Here is a 24008-nt window from a genome sequence, read left to right on the forward strand (position 1 = left end):
GGCCTGAACAGATCATAACATAATTAATGATTTACAGGCTAGCTGAGAAGTAGGGGGGTGTGAGAACTCTGACTGGGGGCCCATCAGTAGCTCTGCATGGTGGGGCAACTGGAAAGGCTTCAGACAGAAGGCAGGAGTATTTGAATCAGATCATAAAAGACAGGTGTATTTCAACAAGAGGAAAAAAGGAAAGAGAATATTTTAAGTTGAGGAAATTATACTGTAACTGATTCAAAAAGAAGCTCAATCAAGATGCTCTGCAAGAAAGTAGTCTTTCCCTCCATCGTAGTCTATTTCTATCAGGTCAGCCCCATGGCATTTATTTCTGCACCAGCAACTACAACAAATAACTTCAACACAGCCCAGTGCACTGGATCGACAGAAATCTTAGGGACGCCATTTTCCTTCATCCTCTCAAGCTCAGGACCCATTGAATAGAGTCAACCCATTCATTCCAGTGAACAAAAAATAAAAGGGCCATGAGAAGACGGGCAGGCCAAGGATGAGCTCAGAGCTGACAAGGATAAAAGCGACAAAGTACAAAACAAATGTTTGCTTTTATATCCTCTTCCTCACTTTGACAAATACAACCTTTCCCAGTATTTATTTCATCGTCATTAGTGGTCTTTTATAAACTCCTGAGGGAATTAAGACACACCGAAATCAGGATTCCACTGACCTTTCTTCTCTGCAAAGCCAGCGCTCGGGCCCCTCCCTGCACTCAGTGTGTCAGGGCAGTAAGTAGGTACCGATGTTAGCGAGAGGCAGCATTATTAAATATCAAAAAGGATGTGACTTTTGTGGTCCAAAAAGACTACATTTCCACTGACATCTGAGACGTGGAATGGAGAGTGCATGACCCTGGGGCCAGAGTCGATGAGAAGATGTTCTCATGAGTCTCACCCATCTGAGTTGGGATGTAGTGGAGGGAAGCCAAGGTTTTAGTACTGAGCCTGGATGTTTCTGTTCCTGATAAGTTCCTTGGCTGAAGTGTGGACTGGACTGTGGCAGGAAGATTCCCTTAGGCCTCCATTGGGTCCCCGTGCAAAGCAGCTGAAATTAGCAGCTGAAATTACAAAAGCAGCTTAAGGATGCTGTTCTTTGAGATCTGGGCACCCAGAACCTCATATATCCCAATACATCCCAAGCTGCATTCTGCAGGGCCCTGGGGCATATATGAAGATGTTACCTGATGTTACTTCTGGGGAGAAAGGGTTCTGTGGACAAATCTCCTTTGGGGCCAGTTAGGTTGGACAGAATTCTTTGTTGCAAATCCTGTCAAAACCTTTATATTCCAGTGTTTTGCTCCCAAACTACATTGAACTCTCAGTATTTCTCAAATTTACATGGACACAAAATTCTTTTTTATTTTTATTTTTTTTGCATAGAGCATCTTTGAGAAATTATAGCATAAATATAATTCACAAAGCAAGTACAATATTTTAGCATTTATCCGTAGTTGTGGATTCCCTTACCTGCAAAATAGGTTCTATCCGGAAGTCCCTTCAGGCCCCAGTCCATGCGATGTGCACCCCTGAAGCCTGGATTTATGCCGAACGGGCAGCCGATGACTTCAGGCATTTCAGCACCTGGTGTGATTGCTTTATTTGTAGCTCCAGGTGAAAGATTTGATTTCAGTGGAATCTCTAGAGTGTATTAGAGGAGTCCTATCTCATAGGTGCGTGATACAAGAGTGATACTGATCACAATTAAACTAAAATTCCACTTTTATAACTAGTCCTTTATACATACACACATTTGAGGTTTTAAGATTGTTCATGATTTTTATGCTTTCAAACTGTACTGTAAAATGTTCATATGGTTAATGTCTAAGACTAGAGCATATGAAAAAATATTATGTAGAATTAGCTTAATACTGTAAACTCTGGGAAATGTAAAGACTGTTATTGGCAGTGTGAGAATCCTTCCTCTGGAGAAAGCACAGGCCTTCAGTAAACATTCCCTTCCGTTTTCTGTGTTACTGTGTATCTGGATTGGTGAGTGGTGACTGTCCTTAAGACTTTGCCTTCCCTCCGCAGACAGCGTGGAAGATGAACTGGAGATGGCCACCGTCAGGCATCGGCCCGAGGCTCTCGAGCTGCTGGAAGCCCAGAGCAAATTCACCAAGAAGGAGCTCCAGATTCTTTACAGAGGATTTAAGAATGTAAGAACTTTCTTTTTGATTTTACCTTCACACAGTTCTCAGAGGAGCACTGAGAAGTGAGGGGGAAAAGGGAAACAGTGCAGTTCCGTGAGAGCCTCAGCATGAGTCCCCTTCGCACCCCTCTTCCCTAGATGGGAGCAGTGTCGATATCCACTTGGACTTCGATTCACTTGGGCGCACCGTTGCTCATACAGTGTAGGCGTGCGCTAAGTAATGATGGGGACAGAAGGAAGGTTTACTCAGTTCCTAGTGGGAATTCTTTTTCTTTTTCAGCTACATTGACGTCATTCCAATAAGCTCCTATTGTCTCTTCCTCTGTGAACTGTAGTCTGGTGCTTGACTTGAGTCTTGGCTATAGATCGGGGCCCATCAAGGGACTCCATTCTGATCATTGGAGAAAAGTCCAATTTATGGAAGTTTGATAGTTAATGAAAAACCATGTCACCACTGGCTCTGAGTGACAGGTCCGTAGGCAGTCCCTGCTCTCCATTCTCTGTGATCCAGGTGCACCTATCATGCACCTTCCCAAGTGGATCACCTTCAAAAGGAGTGATAGTCCTTGCACACCAGAGGGTGACGGTGGGGGACAAGGGGTGGGCTGGGCACCACCAGGCACACACTCTTATTGACTCCTTGGTGTGTGCTCAGTATTAAGCTATGTACTACAGGGCATTCAAAAGCTGGAGAAGATAAGCTTCTGCTGGAGCTTACAGTCCAAATGGGGAGAAAATGCTTACTGTCATGAATTTATTTAAAAGTAATTTATCCTTGAAAGTATTAAATAGTCATATTTTAAATGGCATACACATCCCCAGAGGTATTGTATTCTTACATATATGTAAACCATGGTTACATATACTATAGGTAGTCCTTGAGAGCCAAATGAAATTGCTTTGATTCCTCCTCAGATCCCCCTCCTTCCAGCCCCAATTCCATGGCCTGTAGAAGTCTATGGTGTCCAAAGATTTCTGCTGACTCCAGCCTCTTCAAATCTGTCCACCTTGGTTGCTACCTCTGTCCAACCTCATGCAGATGAGAAACTCATCTTTTGGTATCCACAAAAAAACTTTACTCAGAGAATTGTAACTCTAGTTGCCTTTTCAGAATATTTTTTATAGGGTTCTGGCATGCATACTGCACAAAAACTTCCACCATCTCTCTGACTCCATGGGGCCTCTCTCTATCCCATCTCTGCTCCTCACCACTCCCCTTACCTGGGCTTCCAAAATTTTTCCTTCCATTGCTCCTCTGAAGCCTGGTCCTCTGCTGACACCCAGGCCTTTGTAGGGGTGGACTGGATGGGGAGGGAGGCGATATAAGGGAGATGGGTGCTTACCATCTCGCATCATACATCGTGATGTGTCATCAACCAAGATAACACAAATAAACAAGAATAAAGAGAAAGGGGCTTTGAATATTAGGCCAGAAAATTATTAGTTAAGCCATAGGTGCAGCAGTTTGCAGGCTGCAGAGGGGGAAGCACTTACAGTGAAGTAGCTGCCCTGACCACCAACAGCAGCAAACCACTGAGCAGTGAGGACGGGAAGGGAGAAGAGGTGAAAAAGACCAAGTTTTGGCTGAAAGTAAGTGCTAGGAGAAGGCTCATCATGGAAGAGAACTTCCAGCGCATTCCTGGGAACACCCAAACTTCCTTGCTCTGGTTCAGAGATCTTGTAATAAGCAGACCTTTTCCTGTGTAACACTGGATTACGCATCAGATACAAAACAGCTGTCGAACGAAGAACTTAACCAACCTCTTAGCATCCCTGCGCTCCTCCGCTGTTGCTATATTGTCCCTCCACTGCCTTCACTGTAGGTCTCTCCACTTGGGGTCCAGCTGCCTTTCATGCCATTTGTTGCAAACTGGAGTAATGATCACCACCATCCTTAACCCTCGGGGCCAGCATCTCTGCAGCCTGTCTTCCACAAGCAGCACTTCGTGACAAATTGCCCAGGCTCCAAAATCTGCATTCATGGCTTTGTTTGATTTTTTTTTCCCCTTTTCCTACTTGTCCTCTTTTCTTCCTTTGCTTGTTTTCCCTCTCTTTTCCCAACCCCTTTCCCACCCTTTTGACCTCTTGTCTATTTCTTCGTTCCTCCATCCTCTCCCTCTTCCTTTACTTCCTTTGTCTCTTCTCCTTGTCAGTTCTAGTCTTTCGCTTCTTCCCCTGCCTTCCTTTCCCTATTTTTTTCTCTTCTCTCTGCATTGTTATTCTACCCCATCCCATGAGATAAATTTCCATCAGAACCGAATGTGCCCAAAGCATATTTTATATACTTCTTTAAATGAAATGACTTTACAGTTTGCTCAGAAAATATTAATCAATGTCTCTGATAAATAAAACAAGAGTGGCCCTTTAATTTTTATTGATTTTCCTGTAGTCAATGTACCACTCTAATAAATATGCCCTAAAATATAGCAAGAAAGGCCCTAGAGCAGGGCAGCAGTGCCCTTATTTTACAGGATGACAGCAATCTGAACCCGCTTAGCATCGAAGAAAGCAAACCAACCACCCTTGGTTTCCTGAACACCAATTATCTCAAGCCCTTAAGATCAAAAAATCATTTTCAGGCAACCAATTGAGATATTCATCTTTAATGAAACCTTTTAAAACTCTCCATATTTTGATTAAATGGATAAACTATTCATCAACATCTTACAAGAAAGTCACACTTACGTGAAATTAGTTGAACTTGGCAAGGCACCCCTTCAAGTAAAGCTTCCCGGAGCCGCCCAGTCTTTTTCCAGTGTTATGTCTCTGACAACATTTCTCCCACATAGACTGTTAATATAAACGGGAAATGGGAGAAAAGGAAGAAGGGGAGAGAGGGTTTCTCAGCCGCTCGCCCTGTCTCACCCACTGAGTCATCCCCACATCTTTATTTCACTTACCACACGCTGACTGAGTTTTCAAACGTAGGCAGCTGATAGAAATGGAGAATGTAACACTGTGTTCCTCGGCCTTTACTGCGCCCCCGAACCACCCGAAGGGCTTGTTGAAGCAGATGGATTGCTGGGTCCCAACCTGAAAGATTATGATTTAGTAGGTCTGCAGTTAGGGTGGAGAATTCACCTGCTCATCTGTTCCCGTGACGCTGGTGCTGCCTGGCTGGGAACCACGCTCTGAGAATCACCGACAGAGCGCAGACACCGCAAACACTGGTGTCCCTCAGACCCCAAATCTTACTCGTTTAGGCAGATTCCGTGGCCTGTGCATCCTTATCTCTACAAATTGGGATGATGATGACTACATTGCATGGGTTTTGTCTTTATTTTGTTCTGTTTCTGTTTTTGTTTAAATAAATGGAGGCAATAAACACGAAGTTCAACAAAAAAGAGTTATTATTAGTGTGGTCCTACATAATCAGCCTCAGCTTGGGTTCCATCCAAGTGCAGTGGTCGTGGTTGGCCTATTCTGTTCCTCCCAGCAGTGTTTCGGGTTTTGAGCCACATAACTATGTATTAAAAAAGATGCAGAAAGATGCAAGATACTAGCTACACATCGGCAGTCTCATGTTACAGTCATCTGGGGAGCTTTAAAAACTACGAATAGCTGGGCACCATGCTTGACCGTTCTGATGTCACTGCTCCCAGAAGAGGCTTGAGCATCAGGATTTATAAAGCCCTCCAGAAATTACTGTGTACAGCCAAGATTGAGAGCCACTGAACTAGATGCGTAAAATCCCAGCCATAAAGGCGCTTCCATAACAAACAGAATCGACCTGCTTGTGATGAGCCCTAAAATGTCAAGTATCAATAGTTCATCTGGCTACACTGGAAACTTAGGAAATCCTCAGTGAGTGGGATGTGTGTGCAGATGGGCAGCCCAGGTCTTACCTGTGATGGTTCTGATTCAGTTAAATCGGTGATGATGCTTAATGATCTTTTTTTTTAAACTTCTTAATTTTAAAAATTCTCATTTTAATAGACCACTAACAGAAGGTCATTTTGAAAAACACGGACCTAGAAGGTCGGCCGAGTGTCTATACAGATGATTCATAAATCTGCTTTGCTGCTCTCTTTCAAAATCCGGCGTAACTTCAGTCAGTGTTAGGTGATAATGACTGCTCTACTGGGATGTTAAGTTTTTATATGGACATTCCTCTGTGATATTTCCTCTCATCAATTAATAATTTACAGCATATTCTTCCCATTTTTTAAGGCACAGGATGAAAGATAGTTGGAAGAGTTAGACCTAGTATGTTTTGGACACCTGGCTGCTTCCAGTCCCAAATCTTTCCCTGTCTCCTTTTCTTTCACTATTTTGAATTACAATAGGTCAGAATATCCTTTGGATTCAAATACATCTTTAAGATATGACTTTATTACTTGTTAATGTCATTCTTCCCCGAAAATGTTAAGTGTTAACATTCTTTTTTACCTAAAAATGCAAGATGCTTGTATTAGTTTTCTTTTGGATGTAGCAAATTACCACATATTTAATGATGTAAAAAAAGCACGCACATTCATTATCTCACAGTTTGGAAGCTCAGGAGTCCAGAAATGACTTAAATGGGTCCTCTGCATGGGGCCTCGTAAGGCTACAATCCAGGGATTGGTTAGGCTGCGTTTCTTTCTGGATTCTGGGGTCCTCTTCCAAGCTCAAGGGGGTGTTGGCAGACTTCATTTCCTTGTGGTTATATTTCTGAGATCCCCATTCATTTGCTAGCTGTCAACCTGGGGCCACTCATCTCCCAGAGGCTGCCCATTGTCCCTTACCAATGGCCTTCTTACAGACTCTTAACATGGAAGCTCACTTCTTGCAAAGTCAGCAAGAGAGGGTGTCTCTACTCTGCAGAACAGAGACTTACATAGTGTAACTTAATCATGTGTCTAACACCTCCCATCACCCTTGTGTTGCTGAAGAACTGACCTCTGTACCCTAATAATTGAATTGCGACTTGGAGGCAGAGTTTGGGGAGAATTAGAAAAGAACAGCTTTATTGCTTTGCCAGGCAAAGGGGAGTCACACAGGCGAATGCCTTAGGGGCTGTGAATCCATCTTGGGGTTGGAGTCTAGAGATTTTATAGAAAAATGGGATAGAACAAAAAGGCGACAGCAATCAGGGCATTTTCAGGGGTGCTGTTTTCTTCTTAATCTTTGTGAATCCACCTGGCATCCCAGAGAAACTCTGGAGGGTCTGTTCATTCTTCTGAAGCTATCAGCCCATGACCACCTTCCCGGAGCCCAGCTTCTGGGTTAAAAGATAAGCTGTTCTGGATAAAGAATGTATAGGGAGTGAGGAGTGTAATGGGAAGGTTGGGGGCTGTTTAGCACAAAAGCAGTTGAGCAGGTGAAGCAGTGATGGGGGTTTGTCAGAGAAAAGAGAAAAACAAGTTGTAAACATTTTGAGTCAGAATGAATCAGCAAACAGCTTTAGCATCAGGGAAGTCATTTCATTAGTTAGTTTCTTATTCTTTCACTTGCTCATCCCCGCACTCAAGGCAAAGGGATTAAGAAGGGTGTGAGGTACTGGGCATCACCACAGGTGTCCATCACAGCGGCTGTTCGTGAGGAGGCAGCCACCTCTATGGAGTAAAGCTGCTAAATTTGGTCTGAAGTCATATTTCAAGCACATGATCCCACCCTTAGGGCTGTGCCTGCAATCCAGACATCTCCTTAGGGATTTTACCAAAAGTGGCACCAACCTTTTCCTTGATTTCTGCAAGAGATTTGATGTTATGGCCAAAGGAATCAGCCTGAGATGAGAGTTCTTTGATAAGGCTTCTCTATCCTACTCAAAGTGCTTGAGAACTTCTATACTTTAAAAATAGACGAAGGGAACTGAGGTTGAAATTATAGGGATCTACATTTTTGACAAAACACGTGTACATAGAAAGCTCTAAATCTCACTTACGGTGGGGAGGGAGAGGAGGGGAGTTTAGCACATGCATGGGAAAGAGTGGATAAGGTGGTTAGGATCGAGAAATAAGCTGCTAATTGTAGAAGGCAATTTCTCTTTTGTCATGAGCCTTCCGAGTTACTCTTGAGGCTTTTATAGACTGATTGTGTGACCTTCAGTAAATCACTTCACCCCAGGCAGCTTCTGTTTCCCTGTCAGCAAATTAGGGATTAAGATCTTCCTTTCCAACCATGAAGGGAGGTGGGTAATAATTGGTTTTGTTCCACTCTTGAAAGACTCAGATAAAAGATCTTCCTTAAGTGCGAAGTATTACTCATGTACTTTAGAATCAAGGTATAAGAACGGAGTTAAAATGTTATTTCCTATGCCCTAGCAGAGTTCTCTGTCAGATTTCCAAGAAGCAGGACTCTCTGAAGAGAAGGTTGTCTACAGGTCTAAGCAGATAAACATGGCTGCCCTTCTGACTCCTAAGTTCTGGGAAATCGCAGGTGCTCTCCTGGGCTCAGACCTCTCAAATGCCATTCTTGTACCTTGAGCAGGTAGTTTAGCCTTGCAGGACATCATATTCTCTTTTGAAGATTCAGATATTACTACTGGTGTGGATGAGAAGATGATGAGAAACGCTTTGCACAATCCCTTTCATTCAGGGTGTGAAAACAGACGTGACTGCCCTTTGGTTTTCTCCTCCCATTCTTCTAAGTGCAAAGGTAACTAAAATGCATTAGGAAGACCCGTGATGCCATCTTGAGCTATATTGCCTTAAGCATGAATTTATGCTACATGTATTCTGTGGCAATCGGATGCTTCTTGGTTTATCTATTTCTTATTTATTTCAAACTAAGTACGATGCTAAACATTTGAAGTAATACTGGGGGTATAAATCGAGATATGTAAGTGTCATATCTACAATCAACTCCCCATTCCACCTCGCTGGAGGTAACCACTTTTAACTTTCTTCTTTATTCTCATAGGTATTTTTACAGGCATGTATTCATATGTATGTGGCAGGGGCAGGGGGAGATTCTTTTGACACATATCCTACAGATTAAGTATTTTTAGTTAACAGTGAGCAATTAATCATGAATGTTTAATTCTATTTTGCAATAACTATTATACCCATGTTGGTCCAGAAGTCCCTATTTTGGGACACTTTGGTCTGATGGGATGACACACCAACTCTCGGCATCCTCTTTGTTTGCTTGGGAATCCCACTAGGGAAGGCAGGGGTGTAAACCCTGCCCTCTACTCCACCCTTATTCCAAGAGGGATTTACCCTTGAAGGGCTAACTCTTCCCCACACCACTAGCCATCACTCCTCCTCTCCCTCTACCAAAAACAAACAAACAAACAAACAAACAAACAAAACAAAACAAAACAAAACCCTCAAGGGGAAAAAAAAAAAAAAAGAAAGAAAAGTGGCCTGAAGACCCTCATTTCTGTTGAATTTATGAGCTCCCTAAAAACCATGTCCTGGGCCTCATTCACCTTGACATCCCCCACTCCTAACTCCGGGTGTCTGGCTCATTGTATCGCTCTCCGTACTTGATTTTGGAATTAAAGTACTAGATCCTGATCACAGATAAAAGTCATCCTGCATCATCTCTATAGTGCCTAAATTTTAAAATAAATTTTACTTTCTTTAAGTAAAATGTGTATGCAGGATATTTAACTCAGCTTTGCCTATTAAACCTGTTTGTTTTTTTCTCAATGAGTGTAATAAATTCTTCATATGAATTATCTAAATGCAACAAATTTGGAGGAAACTGAATTTTATTTTATTCTTAAGTATATAGGAAGGCTATTCTCTCAGCCTCTCCTGAAGCCACACAGGGCTGTCACACTGAGTTCTGAACAATGGATGTGGGCATAAGGGCTGTTGCTACTCCAGGACAGGCTGGACATTCTTCTTTGCTCCACCAAACTAGAGAATGGCAAGGAGGAAAGTTATGTCGGAAGTCCCACGTCACTCCCCAGGTGATTTGCTAGCAAGACTCACAGGACACCGTGTGTAGTCATATTCACAGCTCTGATCTATTACAGCAGAAGGGTACACGGCAAAATCAGCAAAGGGAAAGGGTGCACGGGGCCACGCTTGGAGGACGCCAGATGCAAACTTACGAGTCCTTTCCTAGTGGAGTCACGCAGGATATGTTCAGTTTCCCCAGCAGAAACGTTGTCTACTAAGGAAGATCGTTAGGCACTCAGCTTTTATTGGGGCTAGTCTTGTAGGCACCCTCTGTCTAGCACGGACCAAAATTCAGACCTCCAGGAGGTTCAGTGGGGTCAGAAAGGGGAGGTCCAATCCAACAGGAGTAGAGTCCTTATAAGAAGAAGGAGGGACACCAGGGATGTGTGTGCACAGAGGAGAGGCCTTGTGAGGATGAAGTGAGAAGGCAGCCAAAGCTGCAAACCAAGGGGAGAGGCCCCAGGAGGAACCAGCCCTGGCTCCTAGACGGCCAGCCTCCAGACCTGTAAGAAAATAAATTTCCATTGTTTAAACCACCCAGTCTGTGGCATTTTGTTACAACCTCCCTAGTAGACTAGTAGATCAGTCAAGGGCCCACCTTGCAAGCAGACCTTTCCAAGGACAGGAGTCTCACTCCTGCAGTGGTAACTCATCTCTACACAAACCTGTACCTATTCTGGAGTAAAATGTTCTGTTTACCACTTGGCAAGATACAGGAGCTTCACTTATGTCATCTGCAAAGTTGGAGACACAGCATCTCACGGATGCTTTGCAAAGATAATGAATGTGAAGCACAGAGCTCAGAACCCATCTCATGATAGCGCTCCGAGTGTAGCTGTTATTATTCTTCCATCACCATTATTATCATTAGCACCATTGTCATCCTGTTCCTCTGACTCATGTTACTGTCTAGAAGCGCTTTCTTAAATTGTCTTTGCCCACACCCTTCCCCAAAGACACACTGGGAAATAGCGCACTTTATTTTGGTTTTATTTTACTCTGCCTTTTGAATTCTTGGAGAAACTGACATAGTATTTCTCGTAATGATTTCCTTACTGAGATTTTGTGAAAATCAAAAGCAGTAACATAGTTGGTGATGTTTTAAACATAAAATGCAACCTAGAGATGTAGGTGGATTTAAAAAACAACTTACATAAAAGCAATCCTTACAGAAAGCAAAAATTCCCCGGAAGTGCTTCTAAAATCTTCTAGATTTTTTTTTATCCATTTATCCACAACAATCCTGTAAGTAAGATCAAATTTTATTTTTCTCTCAAATCACAGGTGGGTTGGCCCAGTCTGATGGAGCAGTTTTGCTCCATCAGGACACTCAGGGATCCAGATTCCTTCCAGCCCGTTGCCCACGTCCCCTGGCTGGGCTGCTGGCCCCATCCGCGTTGTGCAAACCAGATCACTCTCACGCTCATGTCCTGAGGGAAGGTGAAAGAACTATAGAGCGGGGCAGGCGGCTTGTCTTAATTTAGAGAGAACACAGAAGTTACGTGTGTCACTCACTTACATCTCATGGGCTCACTAGTCACATGAGCTGCCCGGGGAAGCGAGGAAATGTAGTCTGGACAGCAGGGTATGTTCACAGAAGGAGACTCTGGGTTAGGGCAACAACCAGCACTCTGCAGAAGTCAGTAAAGCCTCCTGCTACTGAATTTTTCTGGAGAATCCTATCGGTTTCTTATGTTAGTTCAATTAATCCTCCTAAGACTTTTTTTTTTTTTTTTTAGTCTGAGAACAATATGTCTGCTGACTTCAAACTCACATATCCCTTGAAGGATCAAGATTTTTAAAAATAATAATATTAATGTCTCTGTCTTCTGAATACTTCGGGACTTCCTACTTCCCTTAGCACTGTGTAAGAAATGAATACAGAACAAGGTCAAAAGCTGCTTCATCTAAAGGTTTGTTGATACAAATTGCTTACTTGGAACCCAGTCTTTACATTCCAGGACCCAGGCACAGGGTGGCGGTAAGACCACTGTGTGAATCAACTTTACCAGCATTACTCCCCCTCATTCTTTGTGGAAGAACTAATTGGTTCACATAAATAGATCACTGGGAGCCCAATAAATACATTTTCAAATGCACTACATGTTCCTTAAAGAGGCTGCTGTGCAACTTTGGATGTTTTGTGGCTGAAACTAACAACAAATCTGGGGCACCATCCGTCACCGCAAGCTGCTGGCAGTGAACCTGTCCCATAAAGTCAGATCCGTTTCCATCTTGTCACAACCCCGCTTCAGCGTGTTCATTAATAGGAGCCTAACTGGCAGTCATTCCCGTGACCCTGGCAGGCAGTCAAATCTTCATTAAAATAAAATAAGTTGCCAAAACTTTGTCTTTTCAATGCTACATTTGAGTTAAGTTGTGTTAGACTATAAATCCTCTTAAATCTGTGCCGAATAATTTAACTGGAGGGAAATACAAAGAAATGTGTCAAAAAGAAAATGAGATAGAATCAGTAATTTCCTTTTCTATGCACATTCTAATGAGTTATGCTTAATGTATGACATTCCAACTCCCATAGAATGTTAGGAGGTTGAGTCAAAACCACTCATGTCAAGCTCCCCTTGGTTGTGAATTCTTCCCACAAACGTGTACGGGGCACCGATCATGTACTGAATGCTTGTCATATGCCAGGAACTTTGCTAATTTTGGATATAGATTTATGAATCTGAGAGAACTGTCCTCTACTCAGAGATACTAGAGTTTGGCATAGAAAGTACATAATTAATAAGAAAGGGAAAAAAATTAAGTGCACAGTGTGGTACATTCAGTAAAGGAAAGGACAGCTCTGTGAGCAAGGCCCATGTGGGCACAGAGGAAGTAGAAGTCGTGATGGTTGAAGTTTACCTGTTGACGGGGGTTAGGCCATGGTGCCCAGTTGCTCATTCAAGCACCAGTCTAGATGTGGCCGTGAACCTATTCTGTAGGTGTGATTAACATCTACAGTCAGTTGAGTTTAAGTAAAGAAGATGACCCTTGATAATCTGGTTTGCCTCGTCCAATCCATTGAAGGCCTTAAGAACAAATTTTGAGGTTTCCCTGAAAAGAAAGAATTGTGCCTCAATACTGTAACAGAGTTTCCAGCCTACCAGCACCCCCTGCAGATTTTAGACTTGCCAGTCTCACAATCCAATGAACCAATTCCTTAAAATCCTCAATCTCTCTCCCTCTCTCTCTCCCTCTCTCCCTCTCTCTCTCTCTCTCTCTCTCTCTCTCTCTCTCTCTCTCACGCACACACACACACACACACACACACACACACACACACACACACACAGTTCTGTTTCTCTGTAGGCCAGCCCTAACTGATACGCAAAGCCTGTCATAATAAGTCTGGGTATTTTATGCCAGACCTAAAGAGAGAAGCACTCATGAAACAAGCAAGGAAAAAGTTATTTCCAGCTGAAGAAACAGCAAATGTGAAAGTCCCAAGCCAAGAAATGGGAGAGAGTGAGAGAGATTTATAAGGTGACATCCTCCAGGAGGGAGCATGGAGCAGGTCACACAGAGCCATGTGAGCTCGATTTGGCTCAAAGTGTGGCAAGAAGCCATTGATAATTTAAGTAGGGGAGTGACATGGCCTGTGTTTTTAAGACACTATTTGACAGATAATGGGTTTGGTCAAGGAGGAAGAATGAAGAAGAGAAAAGCAGTAAGGAAGATATTGCAGGAGTCTGGCCAAAATGCGATGGTAAATTGGACTGAAAATTGTGGTAGTTGAGATGTAAAGGAATGAAATGATTTGATCTGTATTTTGAAAATTTTTTAAATGACCAAATTTGATGATGGATTGAAAGTGACCAGGAGAGGAAGAGAAACAATACAGATGAGTCCAAGTTTTCTGACTTAAGCAAATAAACAGATATGGAAGCCTTTTCACAGAAAAGCAGGGGGAAAAACGTTGAGTGAAGTGTTAAGATTCAGGGATCAGAAGTTCAGATTTAGTTTTATAAAATTTTTCTGTTTTGTTTTATTTTTAATTTTATTTTTTATTGAGGTGTTGATTTACAATGTTAGTTTCAGGTGTACAGCAAAGTGATCCAGTTATACACATACATACACATATTACACACACACACACACAAACACACACACACATACACATATATTTTCAGATTCTTTTCCATTTTAGCTTATTACAAGAAAATGAATATAGTTCCCTGTACTAGTCTTGTGAAGTTTCATAAATTACGGTAGTTAGATATATGATTACAGAGCTAAGAGGGGTATTTTGGGCTTAAGATATAAACTTAAGGGTCATCAGCATATAAGTGGTATGTAGGGTCATGAACATGGATGATTACTAAAAATTAGAGTAAAAATAACATGTATTGAGTACATATAGTGAAATAAGCTCTGTTCAACACACTTTAGAGGTAATTCTCTCAGCAGCCCTATTAAGTAAGCTTTTTAAATGAAGAAATTGAAGCACAGAATGGTTAAGTGACCTTCTCAAGGTCACACAGCTAGGAAGTTACAAGTTTGGAATATGAACCAACATATACTGGCTTCAGAATCCATGGTCTTAACCACTGAGAATGACTGAAAAGAGAAAAAGGAGGAGGATTCAGCCTTGGGATGTGAGGAATTTTGACATTTAGAAGATCAGTAAAGGAAATGAGGCAGAGACAGCAAAAAAGACCCTGAAAAGAAGCACAGAGATATGAGAATAAAGCCACAAGAATATGGGTCCACATAAGCCTAAAGACCATAATCCTCCAGGAAGTAGGAAATGTGTTGAATGATGCTAAACGGGCAAGTCAGAAAGCAAGATAAGGACAGAGGAGTGTCTGTTTCCATTAGGGCTCTTAGATGGTAAGCAACAGAACCCTAGCCTGGCTAATGGGAGAATTAAAAAAAAGTCTTTGGAAGGATCTAGGGCAGCTCACAGAATTGAATAAAGGCCTCAGCATCCAAACCATGCTGGAAAGAAGCACCTGGTTAGGTCCAGGGACGCAGTTAGGAGTCGACACAGTATTCACTGAACAACAACTACGTCAGACACCACTCGTTCTCTGTGTTGTAGTCATGTTGGGCTCCTTTCAGTTTCCTAAGCACAAGTTCTTTCCAGAGAAATGACCAGATGCTGACCCTGCAGGAGGGAATGTGGAGGTGGGACCTCGGCTTGGCTGGGAGAGTTTGGAGCTCAAAACATACCCTGCCTTGGGGCTGCCTTCTCCTCTCCTCCCCAAAGTCTTGTCTACAAGTTCCTTTTTTTTTTTTTTACATCATTGAAAAAAATAATTACTTGTGGCAAAGAGCTTCTGGCTCTTTCTGCTGTTACAGCCTTTTCGCGTATTGTTTCCTGGGACACACTTTCCCTACTATTTGGTATGTGTGGTTCCTCCTGATGCTTCCGATAACATCTCAAATCTTGCCTCCTTGATCACATGTCTGTGCATCACGTGGCTATGTAGGTCAGATTGCTACTCCCAAATGCACTCTACCACTGCACCTGGTTTATTCCTTTCTCAGCACTTACCATCATCTGTAATAATAAATTAACTCACTTGTTTTCTGAATACCTATAGGATGGGATATTAATGAAGGCAGGGCCACTGATGGTTGGGTCACCAACTTATTCTAGTACCCAGTACTTTTCCTGGGAAAGCATAGGTTTTAAATAGGTACTTGTTGCTTGAATAAATTAATATGTTCAAGACACCTCAGATAGCTCCCTCCTTAACCTTGAGCAGGGTTGTGGGCACTCTGCAAGTGGCCCTAGAGCTAAATCTAAGCCTCAAGGAATTCCTGGCTAATTCTTCCCTTTAGAACCCTCTTATCTCTGGCCTCCACTCATAGGTTCTGAGCTCTGTTCTCCTCTTTCAGGTGAAATCTCTATGGAGATCTAGTTTCTGGATCCCCTTACAAGCTATCGTCCAGGTGTTCTTGGATCCCAGGGCCGGTAGCCCTGCCCAGGACACACTCTACCTTCACCAAACACCTAGTTTAAGGGTGCTTCCCTGGCTCTATGTGCCTGCAATAAAATTTGGAACAAGGAGATGCAAAGATTAAGGAAGCCATTCTCTGTCTTCAAATACTTTACAAGTTAATTACAAAATAAATATCAAGTCTAAAAATCTGTCTGCAAAGTCCTAAGAAATAATTTTAAAACACCATTTGTGAGCGTGTTAACCTCAGTGTAAGCAAGGCTGGCAACTTTGAGAAAAGAGTTAATATTTGAGCCAATCTGAGGAAGTTAATCACCATATAAATTAATTTACATAAATGACCAATTGACATGATACCAAATATCATGTTAGAGGAATGGGTAGAAATATAGCAGAGTTAATAGGTTATAGAAAACTTCAGGAATGTAAGGGCAAAGCTGGAGCATTGTCAGGGGGCAAATATGACCCATAAAGCTTTTGAGAATCATCATTGAAATACCATAAAGGGAGAAAAGCGAGTCGTGCCACCAAGTGAGGTGTGTTATTAATATGTTAATAAAGCTTGATGGACAGTGTGCATTAAACATTACCTTAAAATGCTTTCACATGCGTTAGGTCATGTCATTTCAAAGCCACATCAAGAGAAATATTAACATTTTCTGAAATGAGGAAACAAGGGGCAGCACATTGGTAAGAATGACCCAGAATCACAAGCTATTTGGTGACAGAACCAGGACTCAGACATAGTTTTGAATTTTTGTCAGTGTCATTTTGTCATAGCAGCAGCTACTCACCATGCAGAAAACTTTAAACAACATAATCTATAAATAATAAAAGAAAGTGTGCCTTAAAAAAAACCCACTGAGCAACATGGCAAGACCATTTTACTAGAATAGATAATGCTGCTCTGGAAAATTAACTCATTGTCCTCTGAACCCCTTCCTTCTATTGTTCAAAGATCCTTGACTGAAAAACAGAAATGTATAGAGTGAGCTAAAACATCACCAACAAATCATTCAAACTAAGGGACTTTACTTTTTAAGCACACAAATAGGTCAACAAGGAAATAAGCAAAACCATTTTTTTCCAGTGTGAATTTTAAACCCCTGTAGGGGTAAGCCTATGTGCAAACAAATTTCTATTTTCATTTTTAATGTATCACCTATTAGTCTTCACAAAATTCTGAAGGAATATACATGTTTCTTATGCAAATGTATAATATGTACAATATGACCAATATAATATATATTATAGGTTCCACGTTAAGGAAAAGAGAAAACTTATTTTTTCAAAAATATCGGCCATAAGAGGTACTGCTTTTTGGCATCACATTTAGTTCTTAACTTCTCAGACGCAAAGTATTCAGCAATTTTTTTCACAGTAGCTTTGCATAAATGGGCAATGACGCTTTCTCCTATTTTGGTTTTTTTTTTTTAGGACCTCTCAGCATAGTTCCTGGTTATATCACTTCAACTTTCTGCAGTTATCTAGGTATTTAGTTTTCCATAGCTTTCTAAAGAGTAGGCCCTTTCTTGTCCCAAAACAGTGATCATAAAGAATATTTGTTGAAATATCTAGAGAAAGGAAGAACATAAAACATTCCAGGCAGTAATTTAGTGCCCTGTCACCAAGAAAGTAAATAGCACTAGCTCCTACAGTTAAAAACCATTTTGGGTCATTTTACCAAAAATGTGGTCCAATACAGAGCTCTTCATGGGGAAAAAAAAAACTCACTAAACATTATTTGAAATAAACAAATTGCAGGAAAAGATGTGATTAGTCTCTTTGTGGTTCACTCTTACAGCTTGTGGTCTGTAATTATTTTAGGTCCCCCTATTGTTGCCCATGGTGATGAGAAGTAGGGTGAGCAATACAGGTTTTCATGGAACTAATAGTAGATTAAACACATTTTAATCCACCATACATAACTGAGCAATTTACTGCTTGTCAGCAGCGGAATCAAGGCAGCATGTAATCTGTGCAGTGAAGCGAATGCTAATAATGCCGACATGGTTTCTCCTGGAGCGCCACGTGAAGCCCCATATTACTTCCTTAATGGAAGGCAAGCCTGTTACTGATCACACTTTGTATTACCACGAATAAGTGCTACTGATTTATTAGATAGATTACATTTATTGAAAACAGAATGGGAGCATGCAGTTCATTGCCAGATTTTCCTAATTAATTAGAGTTTTATGTGAGTAGAATATTCTTCAGCTGATCATAGCGCGCTCTGCTAGAGTTGGATGAAGGTGGTGTTGAAGTGTGGCCTCTCAGGCAGCGTCCTGCACTGCCCTCTTCTGAGCATCACTATACTGGAGATGGAGGGAGGATGTGTGTTTCAGTGCATAGGTGAAGGACTGAGAGCCATCTCATCCTGGATTCCAATCCCAGCTGTGACACTTACTGGGTAATTTACTTCCCCGAACTTCATCTTTCTTATTTGTCAATGGGGATAATGTTATCTGCTCACAATATTGGGGAGAGGTCTAAAAGAAAGCATGTGTAATGGAGGTGTTAACGTGGTAGGTACTGACACTGAGTTCCTGAGCCCTTCTACCCAAAAGGTCCAATGCAAACAAAAATGTCCCATGTCGACACTTTGGATTTTGTGGTGAAGGTAAATTATATAGTCAGAGCTCTGTCAATACACCTTTGAGAACAATTATCCCACTTTCTCCAAATTTTGCAGAGACAAACACTGAAGACTTGACCTAGGTGATGGTTGGTTGTACCAAAGTCAAATAATCAGTGAAATAGCCAATGAAATAATGAAATCTCTGCCTTCTTTGCCTTCAGACCTTGTCTTCTGCCTCTCAAGTCAAGGTTCTTTCTACTACACCAAACTGCCTGTGGAATTTTAAGTCACTTTGTCCATACCACATACCAAATCATGAAATCCTCAATCAACAATTCACACATATTAAGTTTCTGCAGAAAATGGAACTGCTCTAAACTCCTGAAAAGTGAATAGTAAGGAAATAGATGTGACTTTTGCCCTCGGGCAGTAAAAGGACACTGTAACTTGTTATTTATTTTTCTACCTTTTTACTACAGAGCCTGGACCATCTATTGCGTGTATGGCATTTTTTGGAGCAGAATGATCATAACATCAAGAGCTTTAGGATCTTCCTAAGGTTATACAGCTAATTAGTAGCTGAGACAAAATTATTACAGACACATTTGAGTTTCCATCTCAAAAATCCCAGCCTAATATCCCAGTAAGAACACAAAAAATTTCTTTAAAAAAAACAAGGAGAGTGAAAATAAATTTAAAAAAAAATCTTGGCCCTGAACAAAGGGAATTTTCAGCTCTTTTGTATCACAACCAGGTAGAACCAGAATTTATAATTCTAATTTGATCTAGCAAGCCTGCCCTAGGGTGAGCAGTTGATATTTGTCATACTGGTGCCATGTGAAATTCCAGATTCCATGCAGAGGGGTTTATAAGATAGAGAAGCAGCCTAGTGTAAAGGTGTAGAATATAGATTCTGGGGTCAGACTGCCTGGGTTCACATCTTGACTCTACTACACACTTACTCGTGAACTTTAAGATGTCACTTAGCCTCTCTGTATCTCAGTCCCTGTTCAAAGGTGACTGTGACCTATTTGTTTAAGCAATCAGGAGAATAAATTGGCATTTTTAAAAAATTGAAGGAGGACCACCTTTGGAGAGGAAGATCAGGACCGCCTTTGGACAGGAAGATTCCCCACCTTGTGTGGGGATTTAGGATGCCTTGTAGCCATCCAGGGACTTAGGGAAGAGGCAGTAGCGTATTATCTGTCTGGAGTTCAGGGAGAGAGGGCTAGGCTGGGAAATAAGTATCAGTGACCTCAAAATCTAAATCATATTTATCTCCATGAGGCTAGATGAGATCATCACGGGAACATGCACTGGATAGGTCAGATTTATGTTTTAGAAATATCACCCTGACAGAGCAGAGAAAGAAGAATGAGAAACAGAAGCTGTTAGACCAGCCTGAAACCTACTGCAGTAGTTCAAGCTTGAGACTCGCAAGGACGATAAACAGAGGCAATACCATGGCAATAACAAAAGTGAATTGTGATGCGCTGTTATTGTAATGAGAAATGAGTATGGTAGCAGTCACAATAAAAATACAGCAAAACGTGTGGCAAGGGCCAGGCCCCTCCCCTTGTTTCTGTGATCTAAAGGCAAAGAAGACAGAGCTTAGTTTGTGTCTCGGAGTTTGTGCCACTGGCCCAATGCACGAAGACTCAACTCTCACCTTTAACTCAGAAAAGATAAATTTCACAATGTTTTGAAGATGAACTCTCACACATTTTAAAAATACTTACTCTAATCTCGTCTTGATTTTTGCCCTCTCTCTACCCCTGTCCTCACCAGCACAACCAACCTAGAGACAATAACAAAAAAGACAGTCAGGGAGGGTTCTAATATCTATTTTCTTTAGGATATTGTCTCCTTCCCAGCAAGTCTGGTAATTAAAAAAACCCATTTCTCTTATTTCTCAACTCTCTCCAAGTGCCTAATTATAATTCCTTATTCCTCGTGTGCAGCATTCGTACATCACAAATCTATCTGTGCGGGGAGGTAGGTGAAGGGGTGGGTGTGTTTGTGGGTGTGTATTAAAGGTGCCTAAGAAAATAAAGAATCAAGTAGAGGAAGCGGGAGCACATATTGCTTAGAAAACAAAAGAGATAAAAAGAGAACAAGTGATTCGTCTCTGGGAAATGTGCTGGAGCTTCGATTAGGATGCAGAGAAACGGGTAAACTGGACAGTTCCAAGTCTTCTACCCTTTGATGTAGAAGGTCCTGATTTTACTAGAATATTGGGCCTCTGTACATTACTTAATGTTAATCCCTACAATAATATGGCTCTTCTCACAGAATTACTTAAACTGACACCATTGGACTTTCTGTAGTTTTTAAAGTTTCAGATTCATGTATTTTCCAAGAGACATGCAGAATGTTATAAGGGCAGGGGGAAATTGTAGTTTCCAATTCTCTCTGTTTCACAAATTACGTAAGGTAAATCCAGAGAGAAACAAATATGCTCAGTCAGCTCTGCTTGTATCTTACATGCCTCAACTATACCAGAGGCCAGTGGTGGTAGCAGGTTATTTTATTACTGTAATATGAACAGCAGTCCCACAAGCTAGGTGGGTTTTTTAAAAATTATTTCGCATGTCCAATTTAGTTCCATCAAGAGATGTAGATGTCTGGGTGTTGTGTGTGAATTCCAAACAGAAGGGCATGCCTACAGCATGAAATTGGTCACAGAGTTGGCACAGCTTTACTCTATATGTGGCAATGGCCTTATGTAAAGGGTGATTCTATTTGTATTTTACAAAGTTCTGATTAATGACTGATAGATAGATCATCACACTGTCTACCAGTCCTGTGACTTATTCTTAGTCAACCCCTGTTAGCTTTGGTATTTGTTTTAGTTAGCTATTGCTGCATAACAAACTGCCCTAAAATTTAGTGGTTAAAACCACAAGGAAGCATAGAGTTTAAGATTACGATGCTCTAGATTGAGACTTTGGATTCTCACCATTCTTCAAACTGGGTAGGGCTCAGGTATGAAGTTCTTCCTTGTACATAGCGTCTAGTCTCCAAGATAGCTTCTTGACTCACAAATTGATTCTCCAGCAGGGAAGGTTGGAACAAATGAGGACTGGTTGAGAATCTCTCTCCCTCCCAAGATCTATGTGTTGAATTGGTTCACCACACCTACCCCACCACAAAATTTATATATTGAAGTTCCAACATGCAGTATCTCAGAATGTGATCCTATTCATACATAAGGTATTTTTTTTAACTGAAGTACAGTTAGTTATAATGTGTTGATTTCAGGTGTACAGCATAGTGTCCCAGTCATGCATATGCATACATATAGTTGTTTTCATATTCTTTTTCATTAAAAGTTACTATAAGATATTGACTATATTTCCCTGTACTATACAGAGGAAATTTGTTTTTTTATCTATTTTTATATATAGTGATTAACATTTGCAAATCTCAAACTCCCAGATTTATTCCTTCCCACCCCCCTTCCCTGGTAACCATAAGATTGTTAATTATGTCTGTTTCTGTTTTGTAGATGAGTTCATTAGTGTCTTTAAAGAGGCGATTAGGTTAAATGAGGGCATTAGGATGGAGCCGTAATCCAATATAATTAATGTCCTTATAAGAAGAGGAAGAGGAAGAGACAACAGGGGTGCACATGCACAGGAAAATAGCCATGTGCAAAGGCAGCAAGAGGGCAGCTATCTGCAAGTCAAGGAGAGATAGCTGATGGCTATCAGGTAGAGATGGCTTCAGAGGAAACCACCCTGTGAGCACCTTGAACCTGGACCCCTAGCTGCCAGAATTGTGAGAAAATAAATTTCTCTTGCTTCAATCACCCAGTTGGTATTTTATTATTGCAGATCGGATCTAACAAAGTAATACAGCCAGTTTGGGTTTTCTCACAATATGATAATTTCAGAGCTGTTGAACCTCTTACATGGTAGCTGGCTTCCAAGAGAGGACACAGAATCTACCAGTGCTTGTAAAAGCTAAATCAATAGTTGGCATAACATCATTTCTGTTGTGTCCTGTTGACCAAAACAAGTCATACAGTCTTCCCAAATTCCAGAGAATGGGAAATAATTTCTACTTCTTGCCGTGTGGAGTAGCATGTGCTCACAGGGAGAGGAGAAACTGATGGTGGCCATCGATGGAGATCTACCACAGCCTCTACCAACATTTCCCACTTCTCTTCAGCCCCTCAACTAAACATCTCCACTGTTTGACTTTAGATTCTGTTTGTTGCCTCAGTTAGAACATTGACACCATCCGGTGTTAAAACTCATAGTTTTCTACCCCCCTACTAAAGCTGCACAGTACTATCCTTTATTTCTCTGGTTCCTTTCCTCCAGGCTCTGATAGGAAAGAATTTTCTTCCTGTTCAAAGTTAATTCATATACCTGGGCCCTAAGCATTCATTCCAAGACATTTTCCTGCAGTCACCACTTTCTCTTTTGACTCTGAAACTGCCCACTCTCTGTCAACTTCTTCTTTTTAGGCAAATAGCCTTCCTGATCCCAAAGTATCTCCCCCCATGGTCCAGAGTTTTCCAAAGTGGGCCCGACCACGCTGTCACTCTTTTCCTCTTCTCATCAGAAGCTCTGGGGGTTGGATTTACTCTCCCTGTCTTCACATCATTACCTATGGGTAGTTTCTCAGCACTCTACGATGTGGCTTCTATCCCTAACATCGCACTGAAACTACCCTGAATAAAATACTTTTTAAATAGCTTGCTATTTTAAAAATATAATGGAAGCATTTCATTATTTATCTTATTGGACATGTCACATGATAGAAGAGATATTCTCCCCCACCCCCTTGAAAATATTTTCTACTCTCTTGATTTTTCTTGTGTTCTTTCCGTCTAATCCAGAATTCTTTCATCTTCAAGGATTTCTTTCTCCTACACACATCTTTTAAACACTGTTTTTCCTTGGGGTTTTGTCCTTGACCAATTGTTCTTTTTAATTTGCATTCTCCTAAGAGGAGCACATCCATGTTCATAGAACCATTACCACCTATGTCAGTAAATCTCAAATCCATACCTCCAGCCCATGTCTCACTTAAGCTGTCCCATTATCTGCTTGGCACGTCTACCTAACTCTGGCATAGACCCTCTGAATTCAATATATTCAAAACTAAATATACCATTTTTCATAACAACCCAAAGCTGCATTTTCTCCTGCATTTTATATTTTTTAGGTCCATGTTTATCCATGCAATTACTCAGCCTAGAAATCTGGGATCATCTTTGCCCCTTTGTTTTCCTTAATGACCCTTATCCAATCAGCCATCAGGTTTTGTCAATTTTTTCCTCGAATTTATCCCCTTCTCTTCAGTTTGGTCCTGTATATCATAGCTCAAGTCTGTATCATCCGTCTTATGAAGTAGTCAAAAATGTTCTAATCAGTCTACAGGCTTCTATCTTCTACTCAGAATTTAGTCTCCATCCCAACACCAGATCTTACAAGTAAAACAGAAAACCAACAAAGGTAATTCATTGCTGAAATGAATGCTTTCCTGACTCTGTTTTCTGTCAGTGAGACCAAA

The 24008-nt window shown here is 41.3% G+C and overlaps 1 protein-coding gene across 3 annotated transcripts in view; it reads left to right on the forward strand.

Moving 5' to 3' along the window:
- KCNIP4 (potassium voltage-gated channel interacting protein 4) overlaps nucleotides 1-24008 on the forward strand; it is a 475310-nt gene that overhangs the window by 376717 nt on the left and 74585 nt on the right. For all 3 annotated transcript variants that reach the window (XM_045522689.2, XM_074349824.1, XM_045522688.2), the window contains exon 2: nucleotides 2040-2164. In XM_045522689.2, coding sequence (XP_045378645.1) covers nucleotides 2040-2164 — 125 coding nt within the window. The remainder of the gene's footprint in view (nucleotides 1-2039; nucleotides 2165-24008) is intronic.

This window comes from Camelus bactrianus, chromosome 2 (genome assembly GCF_048773025.1).
Source record: "Camelus bactrianus isolate YW-2024 breed Bactrian camel chromosome 2, ASM4877302v1, whole genome shotgun sequence".
Lineage (NCBI taxonomy): Eukaryota > Metazoa > Chordata > Mammalia > Artiodactyla > Camelidae > Camelus > Camelus bactrianus.